This window comes from Ambystoma mexicanum, chromosome 6q, assembly GCF_040938575.1.
Source record: "Ambystoma mexicanum isolate Mex_15411 chromosome 6q, UKY_AmexF1_1, whole genome shotgun sequence".
NCBI lineage: Eukaryota > Metazoa > Chordata > Amphibia > Caudata > Ambystomatidae > Ambystoma > Ambystoma mexicanum.
The window spans coordinates 234,357,291-234,370,826 of record NC_090937.1 but is presented as its reverse complement, the minus strand read 5'-3'; the positions used below and the strand labels follow the sequence as shown (position 1 = coordinate 234,370,826).

The window sequence follows — 13,536 nt, the reverse complement described above, 5'->3', positions numbered from 1 at the left end:
AGTAGCACAGTGCTGTGAGCAGCTATCTATGCATCCATTGGGAGTAATCCTTGTTCAAGTTGTGTTGAAAAAGCAACACTTTGCGAGATGTGCGAAACTGGAGAATTTTGGGGGCATTCTGAGCCGATACCGGGATCCAGTTCCAGAGTATGGGTTCATGACTACAGAAGGATTGTTTGCATGTCCTCTTTTCGTATGTGTTGTGATTCCAGCTGGTTGGTTGATTTGCTGCGCCAGGAGTGTGTGCTACCATATAGTGGAGTGTAGCCGGCTGGTGTGCTACTTGTGACTGTTTTGTAGATGATACATGCAGTCTTGAATAGTATCCTAGCTTTGGGCGGAAGCCAATGTAGTTTGCACAGGATGTGGGTGATTCTGTTGTAATTACGCATAGCAGTAATAAGATGTGCTGCAGTGTGGTGGAATGCTTTTAGGGGAGCAAAGTGAGCAGCTGGGAGACATACCGGGGGGGCATTTTCCCCATCAATGTGCAAGACCTCAAGCACCTTTACTACAGTCCTTAAATCCTGCGGAGAGATGAAGGGTTTCAATTTGCGATGGGTGGAAATTTGCAGCCACTCCTTTTGGGCTTTCTTGGCTATGTATCTCTGGAAGGATGGCTGCTGTCAGTGGTGAAGCCTAAGGATTTAGCCGAGTCTGAGAGCTGCAGATCAAATCCTTCTAGGTGCATATCATTGAGCCATTGTTTAACAAGTTGTTTACTGGGGGACCAATGAGGACACATTTGGTCAAGGATTGGTTCAATTTGAGGCCGGCACTGGACATCGAGAACTGGTTGATAATTGATGTCCTGTGGGCTTTCTGATATTATGTACAACTGTATATCACCTGCATATTAGTGGATGGCTGTTTCAGGATATTCGAGACATGTACCCAGAGGCTCCATGTAAAGGTTAAAACGGATTGGTCAGAGGATGGAGTCTTTGGGGACTCTGCAGGAGACTGGGTGTTGGTTAGAACTCAGTGTGTTTGTCTATATTAGGCAGAAACCTGTGCAGTTCCCTTAGGGACCACTGCACAAGATTTAAGACCACAGGTGTTTGGCAGTAAACCCACTTGGTAGCAGTCTGTACCACACAGATTCACTTTGTAGCTGTGGCTGAGCAGTCAGACTTCCCTCAAGAAGAGTTAGGCAGTATGCAGAGTATACACAATAGGTACAGATACACAGTAGCACAAACAAACACTGACCAGAGCTTTGGTGTAAAAGTATATAATTATTTATTTAAAAACACACTTGTGATTTACACTAGCAAAAACGAGGTAAGTAAATTCAGCACACAGTCACTATCATATATATACAACCCTATTCACTTATTAGACAAGTCTTAGTGAGAAACACCACTTATTTTCAGACAGAGGTGAGCGCTTAACATAAGATGACACTCTAATAAGTTGTAACGAAAGGGAGGGAAAAAGGCAGAGTTAAGGAAGCACACTAGTTTCAATACTTTTACAAAGAACCACAGTAAGGCAGGACAGGCAGAATTCTACTGGAGAGCAAGGAAGTCAATTGCAAGGCCCACTCTTGGAGAGAGCAAACAGAAGGGGTCCAGGTTCACACAGTGGGGTTATGCCCAAAGAGTCTTGTAGATAGTTCGCACAAAAAGGATGAAATCAAAGTCAGGAAAAGTTAACTAGGTTGTCCCTGGCTAGCCCAGATTAGAAAGTCGAGGCTTTACTGTCACCCCGAACGATCTGTCGCAAGGGAAGTCAGGCGGGACACAGTACCTTAAGTGTGAAGGAAGCTCCAGCGGGGGCAGTTGTTCCTGGCAGCAGGTGCAAGTCGGCGTTTCGTCCAGAGGAAGAGGAGGTCTCGCAGTGGAGGAAAGATGAAGGTCGTTGCACTGCCACGGAAGAAACCCGCCGCTGAGTTCTCCGGTTAAAAGGTACTACCCTTTTCTTCGCGCGGTAGTGGTAAACCGTGGTGTTCCGGTTGCCGGGGTGCTTGGCACGGGCAAGGCGGCCACGAGGTGCTCCAGGAAGGTGAAAAGAAGGCAAAACTGGTTATCCCCACCAGTCAAAGGAAGAAGACTCTCCGGACTGGAGATCTCCTGTGTCGTCGGGAAAAGTGGTGAGACGGTTCAGCAGGGCTCCACCGGTGGTGTCGTTGTTGCAGGTCGGCTCAGCCTCTCCCTCCTCGGGTTCTTAGGTCCTGTGGCGACTTCTGAAGTTCCAGTCCCCAAAGCCCTGCTTTTATTCAGCACACCCCCATTCACTCAGCCTAGCTGTCAATCAAACATGCTAAGTGGTGAGCCGGCCGGCTCACCACTTGGGCCAATCACACAAGAGTGCGACTTGAGTTACCAAGGTAACTCCGTCCAGGGTGCCTAAACCCCCTCCAACACCCCCTGTGGTACCCAGACAGAGTGGCACCACTTTTGGAGGCTTCTGTGGAGAAGCCCGCCAAAAAGTGGAACAAAGGGCTCGACTTGGGTTGGAGTCACAGAAGAGAACACAAACGCCATTTTAGAATCGAGTTCTGGCAAAAAATACCAACCAGTGAATTAATATTAAATAAATAAACCGGCGGTATGTTCGAGGCTATAAGAATTAAATAATTAAAGTTGGTAGCCTCGAACAATGGGAAAATCCCATAGAGATATATTCGCGGTCGAATATAAAAAGTAGTATCCACTGCCACCAGCTAAAACTCGATCAGGGGGGACGGAGATGTGCCCCCTCGAACAACAGACCCTGGGGCAATCGAATTGCCCCAACCAGTATGTCCACAATATGATGGTTTGTACTGGTTTCTGTTCATAATTTGGGACTAGTAAAGCCAATGGTGACTTTACATGCCCTGGGAGACTGTAGTCAGTCCCAGGGTATGGAGTCTATGTTGGGGGGTCGCTACGACACCCCTGGGTTACGGCACGGAGGGTGCTGTGTAACCCACATCAAAAACACATGAGACCCTATGGAGTAAAAGACCGCATAGCCCATAAAACACATGGAAAGACAAAGGAACACCTCAAATCATGTCTAAGCGTGGGAGTAAAAGAGTCTCACTCTTAGCAGGAGAAAAAAATAAACCCCATAAATCCAGCAAAGCTGCTGGGGGACTCACTAGGTTTGGGAAATTAGCCTTTACAGAGAATTCTCCCTAACAGTCTAGACAGCCTGGTGTCTGCCCAAGAGGTAGGACATAAACCAAATCTGGACATTTTACATTGAATTCTGTCTAAGAATTTGATTTATGCAATTTCCGTTCCCTTCTTTTGGTGGGAACTTATATGAGAATGTAATATATTGACCATAATTTCTGTTTCAAATCCTTTCAACCCCATCTCCGATGTGTCTTTAGTGGGTTATTGTAGTGTTAATTGGATATAGTGTTAAATGGATGTTTAATGTGAAGGTGTAGGGTGATACGTGTTTGTATGAGGGAGATGGGGCTTGTGTGGCAGAAAGTGCCTTTTACCCTGAAAAAGTCCTTGACAAAGGTATAGTTGCTAAATGTTTTGCTTATATTTTTAGGTTTGTTTTGGCTGCAGTATCTCCAGCTGTTGTGGTCCCCTCGATGTTGATGCTGCAAAATGCTGGATATGGTGTTGACCAAGGGATTCCAACCTTGCTGATGGCGGCAGGCAGCTTTGATGACATTTTGGCGATCACAGGCTTCAATACATGCTTGGGCATGGCATTCTCATCTGGTATGTTCAACAGCTGGCAACAGTTTTGATCCGACGGTCCAAAAGATGATTTAATTGTAATTTAATTGTAATAAACATCAAAGCAGCAAAACTGACTCTCCCCTGATCAAAGAAATAATTTCACAGGTGCTTGGTTTAGTCTTCCATTACATACATCACACAAGACCTTTTTGGTTCTGTCTATGCTTCATCCCTAACTCATTCTCATACAGATGCTACAGTGTTGTTTTTATTAAAAAGCTCCCGGAAATGGTAGTTGTATAGCTTCTTTGTCTTGTGTCAACTGGTGGTTTAGTAGAAACATTTTGATTTAAATATGTGTATGGCATTCATTTTAAGGCAACCAATTTATTTTGTCGCACTGCTACTTTGTTTATCTGTGCAACACATCTCTCTCCTCTACAATGAAAATTCCACATGCATTCAGGGTAATTTGTCAAAATAAAATATTTGTACAACACAAGTCTCACACATTGTTTACAACAAGACTTTCTTCCTTTGCAACACGTCAACCAAGACTTCTAAGCGCTATACTTGAAACCAATTAGAGTATCTGAGATAGAGTTTCAACATTGCAAGGTAAGATTTATTTTGCGCATATCATGCTCTCGAGCAGACTTCAGGTTCATCACGAAACACTTGTGTATAGGCGCGTTACAAATGCCATATCATATCATTTCATATCACAACCTTTATTTCATGGAGAGTGGAGAAGTGAAGTGCCTGAATAGTACACAGCGTCTCATTTTATACAAAAATGAAGCCTGCATCAACATAGGTCATTTGGTATTAATTTGCAAAAGATAATAACACAAATATGTTCAGACTACATTCACAATGTCACCCTAATCCCCAGAAGGCAGAACAAATTGCATATTCAACAGATTTTATTGTTATGTGAAGAGTCTCCACTTTACTTATGGCTTTAATTTCAAGCTCTTTCTGCCAGTTCACGGACGGTGACTTATGTTTGAGGTCTTAAACACAGAATCTACTTACCCTCCGTTCCAACAATGGTCAACTTATTTGCACAACCTTTAAAAGATACCTTTTGTGCGTTTAACAAAGTAGAAGGGCTGAACACTATGACTCATTGTTTAACTAACCACTGCTTAGCACAGCCAGTCTTTAAATAACATTTATTTGAGAGAATAGAGCCATATTGGAACAGCCTTTCTTATTTTGCGGACTAGGAGGACCTGTCCTTAATGTTATTTAACCTACGTTTATCAGTGAAGGCCAGGCGGCTAAAACATGCCCTCTACACGGACCCAGTCTTTTCTTATAATGACTGACGGAGGGAGCCAGGAACACATTTCCAATCTGGTCAGGCCCCTATCTTTGACCCAAACACCCACAACTCACACATAACACCTTTTGTTTCTGATCAGCCTTTATGTGAAATCTGAGAAAACCACTGAAGAGTTAACAGTCTAATGACATCCATGCATTCCAACTCTCATAACCACTGTGAGAGGTCAAAAATGTGAGGCGGATAGCTGGTAAAGATTTTTCACAAGAAGCCATTTTATTTAACTCATAAGGGTTTGATAAATGTCTCACTATCCCTAACCTAATGAGGATTTTTGCTGCCTATCGAAATAAACTAAACGAAAACACTCTAACAAAAGTAATCTGTCCCTTGCATGTGTACATAAATCAAACTCATGAATGGAATATATGAAAATTAAAATGTCACAGAAATAATAGCTAAGTTAAACATAAACCTAATAACTGTATATCCTTGTAACCTGGATCGGCTCCACTTCCCCAGATTTTAAGCAGGGTTTTCACTCAAATGCTTAAATGAGCAAGTTCCTTTTTGTAGCCAAGTTCCTATCTTAACATTCTTCTTTCTCCAAAAGTCTTTCACTTGGACTTTACCAACAGTTCAACTAGACGACAAGTCTTTATTTCCCCACTTATCGCAAACGTTCAACAGGATGATTTCACAATAATTCTTGAAACACTATTGGTCTTTCCACTTCCTCTTCACATATCCTTCAACCACATTGCAGTACTTCAATGATTTCTTCCTGTTCCACTAACCTGCCAGGACTACTGCTAAAAGACCTCTGTCCTGGTATCCTCGCCTGCCAGGACAAAAGCTCCTAACACTACTACAAGTATTCTGTGGTAAGGTCTTCTTCAAAGAAGCCTTTAGGAAAGTCTTTAACTTTAATCAACATCAGCATCCACATCTTCTTTTGGGAGTACATATTACACATTAATGCTGTTTGTTCCACTCTTGTTTTTGCCACAGGAAATGCAGATTATGCGCCTCTCCTACTGAATACTTTGGCAATGATGGTTATGGTTAGCTTGCTTCATTATTGCCCCTTCTTTACTTTATCAATGATGTTGGCTTTTATAAAAAAAAAATGATTGTAATCTTTCTGTTCTTGCCTCTTTACAAAGTTCTTATTTCGCCGATAGGACTTCTTTACATTAGTTAGGTATTCAAAATAACTGTCCGCGGTCGCATACCGAGCGTACCGGATTTACCTGACAATGGTAAACTCACCGGCTTCTGCACACACCTCCGTGCAATCTGCTGCCACTACTTGTTCTGCTTCTTCTGCATACTCGCTCCTAGTGTTCGCTGGTGCTCGCCAGCCACTGGGACACTGAACGCAGGCAGGACAGTCTCTCTCTTGCTCTCTCGCTCTCTCACTCTCTCCCTCTTTCTCTCTCTCTCTCACTCTTTTTTCAGGGTGAAGCCTGCCACTGTTACGAAACCCCTTTCCTCCTGGTCGCTCTGCCAGCGCTGGCGCAGAAGACCTTCCTATGGTTTCCATACCTTCCCAAGATGGCGATGAATGGGTCCTCAGTGCATCATCAAACACCATCTCTCTAGTTGTTTCACCAGAGGGCAGTGTGAGCAGGCTGTTCGAGCTTCACTTCCTCATTTAGTATGCAAGCCGTCAGGAGGAAGTGTTTGGTGCGTTGCTTCATGTGATTTTCCAAAGCAAGATGCTAGTTTTCCTTTTGCTGGGTAAACATCTTTCGAATGGATTGTGTCCTCCAACGTATTCCACATCTTTGACATGTAATGTCCACAGCTGTGTACTTCGGAAACTTTTCGGCAGAGGGCGTTGATGGCGTCGGGTTGATCTCCCTCAAAGGCCTCCGTCGAGGGCGACGTCACGGGATGTTATAAATAGAACACACAGCGCCCGTAGCCTCAGTTCTGTTTTTTCTGCAAACGTGTCTGCTTCGGAGACTCGGCGCGCCTTGTGTATTCCTCGTGGATAGGTCTTCCAACTCTGCGGTCTGACTTTAAGACTTGCCGGGACTGCAAGTCTAAGATGTCGATTACGGACCTGCATCGCATTTGTTTGTGGTGTCTGGGCGAGAGTCATGACACCGACGACTGTTCCAAATGCCAGTCGCTGACTGCTAAGGCCTTGCGGGAGCGTAAGGGGAAGTAGCAGGTAGGTAGGGGTTCCAAACCCAAAAAGTCCCGTAAAGCTGCTAAGGGGATGTCCACCGACGATTCGAGGGGCGACTCTCCTCGTCGGAAGGAGTCCCGAGGATCTCGGTCCCAGAGTGGTTCCCACCATTCGCCCTCCTCGTCTCAGCATTCCCGGAAGTGCCATCACCGGTCGCCTTCCCCGTCCTCCTCGGAGGATGGTGCCGCAAGGAAAGTGGCTTGTCTTACGAATTCCTCGACTCCGGAGGAATGGGCAGCATTCAGGAAGCAGATGCTGGAGATTTTTCAATCCCAGGGCACAGTTCTGTCTGAGCCTTCGGAAGAAGCCGGCAGGGAACAGTCTTGGTCCATGGCTCGTGCGCCTTCGGGCTCTGGTCCTCGGCGCGATTCTCATTGTGAACCTTCGAGGTCCCGTTCGGACAAGGTTCCCGTTGATTGCCAGAGATGTGCTTCTAGGTCTTGGTCTTCATCCCCGGCGAGACCGCAGAAATCTGGTAAGGGCTCGAGGTCGACGCCGTTGGCGCCGTGTCCGTCGGATACGGATGTCGAAGCTTTGCCTTTACACCAGCCCTCAGCGCCATTGTTGACGTTGATGCCGAAGCCGTCGACGCCCTCGACGCCAAAGCCGTTGGTGCCGTCAATGCCTTTAGGGCGTTTTGGCCTGAATTTACCGATGGAGGTCCCTGGTACTGTGGATCCTCCAAGGAAGGCTACTTCTAAGTCTGTGAGGCCTGTTAAAGATTCCAGAACCTCTTCTGTCCCGAGGCAGGAGTTTTTTCTCCCTCTGGATATCATCTATGAGGAGAGGTCAGATTTGGAATTTGACCCGGATGTGGCTCCTGTCTTTTCCGGGGACAGTCAGTTGGAAGAGTTACGTCAATCTCTTCATGATGCCAGTGGCTTGGACACTTCTCCTGTGGTGGAGTTTGGCAGACCTGAGCCTGGGGCTCATGCTGAGTCACCCTACAGGAGACTGATGGCTAGGGTCACTCAGTATCTTGGTTGGTCAAGTCCTCTGGAAGCTTTTGTTCAGGATGACTTAACTGATATTTTGGATCAAGGTCCGTCCTCTGACCCGGTGGTACCTTTTCATTTGACGTTGCAGAAAAGGTTGGTGGCTGCTTGGCAGACACTAGAATCTCTTCCGGCAGTTAACCTATCGTTAACCAAAAAATACTGCCCTTCCAGTAGCGACCCCAGCTACCTTTCCTCTCACCCCACTCCCGAGAGTTTGGTGGTTCAGGCAGCTACGGCCACCTTGAGGGAGGCGGCGTACCCTACCATCCCTCCTGATACGGACGACAAACGCTTCAAAGGTTTGACACACAAGGTGTTTTCTGCAGAGAGTATGACGCTGAAGTCAGCTAACTCCACTTGTCCCTTAGCAATATTTTCACACACTTGTGGCATTGTGTTTCTCTAGAAGCTGAGCATATTCCCAAAGGGGAAGAAAGGGATGTGTTCCTTGCTCTTGTGCAAGATGGTAGGATGCCATGTGTGAATCCCTTCAGTCGGGATTGGACACGGCCGATAGTGTTAGCCGGTCCATGGCTGCGAGCACCGTCATACGCAGATTTGCGTGGTTGCGGAAGTCGGGTTTTGCTCCGGATGTGCAAGCCCGTCATTTGAACATGCCCTTTGATGGCGCGCATTTGTTTGGCAGCAAGGCTGACGAGAGCCTTGAGAGGTTGCAGACCTCAAAAGCAGAAGCTAAATCTTTGCGCTCAGCTGTGCGTCAACCTCCGCCTTTTCGACCTAGGGGACAGCATTGGAGTGGAGGTTCCTTTAGTTACTACTCCTCTTTTGGTAGGACGAGAGGAGCCGCCAGTCAAAGGGGCCAGCGAAAAAGTACCTGTGGTGGTCGGGGAAATAGGGGTGCCAAAGCCGCTCAGGCAGCTGCCTCTTTGCCTTCAGGCGCTGCCGCAGCCGCTCCAAAACAATCATGAGGCCATGTTCCATTGTTGCATTGTTCGCCGGTTGGGGGCAGACTGTCTCAGCATCTCGAAGAATGGGCAACTATTACTTAGGATGCGTGGCTTCCTAAAGCGGCCTCACGACAATCCACCGGGGAATCTCTCTTTGAAGCTTCCAGATCCGCTCCTTGTGCAGGAAATCTTGACCCTGCTGGAGAAAGGAGCTATAGAACTGGTGCCTCTAGCGGAGAGGAACAAGGGATGGTATTCCCCATATTTTTTGATTCCAAAGAAAGACGGGGGATTGAGACCCATCTTGGACTTGCGTCGGTTGAACAAACTTCTCAGGAAGGACAAGTTCAAGATGGTCACTCTTTCTCAAGTCCTCCAGGCCCTTCGACCTCAGGATTGGTCAGTGTCTCTGGACCTACAGGATGCTTACTTTCATGTGTCGATTCATCCAAAGCACAGAAAGTACCTGAGGTTTGCAGTTGGCAGCTCGCACTTTCAATTTCGGGTCCTGCCATTCGGATTGACCTCTGCCCGAGGGTCTTCACCAAGCTAATGGTGGTGGTGGCAGCGTATCTCAGGCGAGAGGGGTATCGCGTCTACCCCTACCTGGACGACTGGCTGATCCGTGCGCGTTCTCCTGAGCAAGCGACAGATCATCTTGGTCTCACCTGCCGCTCCCTCCACAAGCTGGGTTTCTCCTGCAATTTCAAGAAGTCGCATATGGCACCTTCCCAACAGCTCCAGTACATTGGCGCTGTGTTGGACATGTCCTTGGGGAAGTGCTTGCATCCCATGGTGAGGGCTCATCACATTGTGCAGATGGTGGACAAGTTTCAACATGCCCAGCGTCTCCCGGCTTTCGAATTCTTAAGGTTGCTGGGTCTCATGGCATCCTGCATTTTTCTGGTGCCAGAGGCCCGGCTGAGGATGAGATCACTGCAGAGGGTCCTCAAGATGCAGTGGTCACAATTCTCAGGCAAGATGTCGGATCCCGTTCAGATTCCACTCTCGGTCTCACAGGATCTTCTATGGTGGGCCAACGAGGGGAACCTGATGAAGGGGGAGTCGTTTTGGCAACCGTGGCCGGAGGTGACTGTAGTGATGGACGCTTCCCTCACAGGATGGGGAGCACATGCCGATGATTTGACCACCAGCGGCCGTTGGTCTCCGTCAGAGTCCAAACTCCACACCAACCTGTTAGAGCTGACGGCCATCAGGCTGGCCCTGAAGGGTTTTCTGCTGTGTGTTATGTTGTGGTATGTGCTTGTTTATAATTCCAAAGTCACGTGACAATTGCCAAAGAAAGCAAGAAAGACAGAACCATGGGAATGGAACACTGAAAAGGATCAACATCCTGTCCTCTGCACCAGTCGGAAAACGTACGCCAATGGCAACGGTACAGGGACATAGCTTGTCATATGTGGTTGTTATCGTAATGACTGAGTGTATTGCTCACCCAGATTGCACGGACAGTCATTAATCACCAGTGCAACTACGGAGACAATACTTTAAACGCAGGTAGACAACGCAATGACTTACAACCGCACACACTCTTAGAAAATAATGAGCACTTATACGGCTATTTATTCAACGCTTGGAAGCAACAAGTGATAACACAGAAATAAATCACAGGAAAAACAGAGAATTCAAAAGAAAATACATCACCGTGGGCGTAACTGAATCCCTCATCTCGCCAGAAGCGGCTGCCGATAACAGCCAGGCCGAGAGCACAACAGCCCACAGGTATGCCGGACGGAAGCGTCCCCCCTCCGACTGAGGTCCCATCTGACAAGGGGTTCCGCATATATGCACGCCTCAAAAAGGGGTGGTAATTTCTCGAACCTTCTGGCAACGCACTTGCGCATTGATGGGCAACCATTAGTTGCCAGCTGGGTCAACCGACAGTAACCTCAAGGAGCAAAGTGCTTCCCTCCTCTAAAAACAAGCGCCACGGAAAATAGTCCCATAACTCATAACAAGACATAACTAAGCCAGCTTTCCCAGCAGAATGTCGTTGACTGCATACCAGGTTTGGAAAGCATGTTTTCTTCAGCATAGTAAATCCAGCTCTCAGCAAAATGAGTACAGCTTTTCACTGCGGCATGAAGTAAATATCCATTATGGCTCTGAGTGCTCCCAGAATGCACTGCGCACCAGCGCCATGTTTTAGCTCAAGCGTAACACTGAGATACCTACTATACGCCATACCATTACGTGCATCTCACACTCCAGCTTTCCATACAACACGTGGAAAACGCACATATATGTGCTGAAACGGTGTTCCGCTGGCCCAGCACTTTTCAAAATAGAGATGGAAAATGCGATCACGAAATCCCACTTAGTGAAAGCTGGTACACTAATGCCATACTGCTTCGTGCTATGAGAAATCTGCAAATGGCAGATACCAATAGACGACAAAGCAAAGTTTTGCATTGAGATGTGACAGCCATAACTGGGAACACAATTGAAGTCAACTGGATAATACCTATCACAATCTGGTGAAAGTTTCACCACAAAACGCATCACATGAGATCAACATCTGCCGTTCTTTCAAATAGTTTTGTCCTCATGAAGGCCTCCATATGTAAAAGAGCAATTTAGAAATGATCTACTAGTGTCGAAAATGCTCTTTTTTAGAAATCTTTAAAGACAATTGACACACATTTTGTGACATAAAATCATCACTGGGCAGAATGTGGTCGCAATTAGAATGAATCAGAAGATGTCAGTATCATGATGTAATATATGTATTGTCTATGAATTGGCTGTATGTTTTTTGCATTGTATCCCCATTTATGTGTTATCTGAAAAATCTTTTTATACCACACATTTTTCAATTAATACATATCTGAAACTAGAACCCAATGTGTATACCCAAACAGGTGATTGCTTCTGTACAGAATACATTCCAGATTGATTTGTTTTAAACACTCTGTCGGCTTGAGTGGCAGCGACTAAACTATTCCAGCCTATGAAAACATTGTTAGTTGTTTCTGCATAATCCTGGAAGATCATTGGGAGTCCACTGAAATGGATGCAGAAACTGATGAGCAGGCACACAGCATACCGGCCGCACACAAGACCATTACAGGGATTGCATAGTGTGGACATGTCTGCAGCACACACACAATAAGAACAAATGTTTTAAAGAAATGCAGATAGTCTCAAGACAATGCAAAAAACAGAACTACCTCACACCCGATACCATTACGCTCATCTCACAATCCGTCTATATGAACAACACATGAAAAACACATAAAGATGTCAATGCAACCTCTTTTTCCCAGTAACGGTTCCGCTAGCATGTTTAAGCTGCGCAAGAAGCCCATCTACTTCAACCTGTGAACAGGAGCAGGTTTTGAACAAACGATACCTAGCTGAGCAATTACTAAGGGGATATGTGCTTGTTGTCATTATGGTGCGCTTATGTGCCATGTGTAAAAAATATGAATTACTTAGTGCTTCCACATGCCAATGATTAACAAGGCCACAGGATAGTCAATAATACATTCAGTCCGACTCATAAATATGGATCCACATATATAGATCCAACCCTTTTTTCTTTAAAATACCCAGGTTATTTTCATTTATAGCTCTGGCTCTGAATACCAGGGAATAACATAAGGTGCACTAACTCTATACATTGATTTCAGTCACTGTGTCACTTGATCCGCACAATTGAGTTTTTTAATAGGGTACCTCACTTCAAGCATGGAATGGACTGATGCTAACCCCTTTATTATTAATTTCACATTTCATTCATGGGAGGCACTTTAGCACTCCAAGCATGTACTGATTGGTTAATTCCTCATTGCTCTGGCACCACCAAACACCTGTAGGGCATCTACCCACAATGCTTAATGGGCTAGTTTTATTTCTAATGTGGAGTGCCAATGTGGCACTATAATGCCTCTGGTATAGTCGCTCCAATTGCCACCTCATTCTTGAACACCGGTGGGGTGCTCCAGAAATGCAGATCAGCAGCCAGCGAGGTGAGCTTAACCCCAATGACATGGAACAAACATCTGCACTGGCGTTTGCAAGCTTTCAATAAAAAGCTTCCAAACACACCATGGACCAGGTCGCTAAGCACAATATCCCATTATTTTCTCCAAAATTTCAAATTTAAGAAGGGAGTTTGCTGAAACCCCTACTCATCTGTGGAACCTTCTTCACCATTCCTCCTTTCTACCTCCCAGTAATTCTAGGCTGTCTTTCTGTTAGTGGTGCAAAGTCTGACACACTCCATGGGCACCATTGACCAATGCTCGTCCAGGGATATTGTCAGTCTACTACTGAGGCATTCCACCTCTTAAAAGGCCATTCTGACGCCCACTGAGCCACGCAGGTGCAGCTGTGAAATTACTTTGCAGTTTTATATTTAGAACTTAATAAGAGGGCGAAGCAACGAGAGTTTAGCAATATAAACTCCTAGTCTAGGGCACAGTTGTGGAACTCTTTGCCTACAAATAAAACTTTCTCCCTCAGATTCCTTCTATCT

At 45.9% G+C, this 13,536-nt stretch overlaps 1 protein-coding gene across 6 annotated transcripts in view; it reads left to right on the top strand.

Moving 5' to 3' along the window:
• The window catches only part of LOC138515929 (sodium/hydrogen exchanger 9B2-like), a 1,072,421-nt gene that overhangs the window by 666,238 nt on the left and 392,647 nt on the right, over window positions 1-13,536 (top strand). For all 6 annotated transcript variants that reach the window (XM_069630694.1, XM_069630697.1, XM_069630696.1 and 3 more), the window contains one exon: window positions 3,502-3,677. In XM_069630694.1, the coding sequence (XP_069486795.1) occupies window positions 3,502-3,677 (176 nt within the window). The remainder of the gene's footprint in view (window positions 1-3,501; window positions 3,678-13,536) is intronic.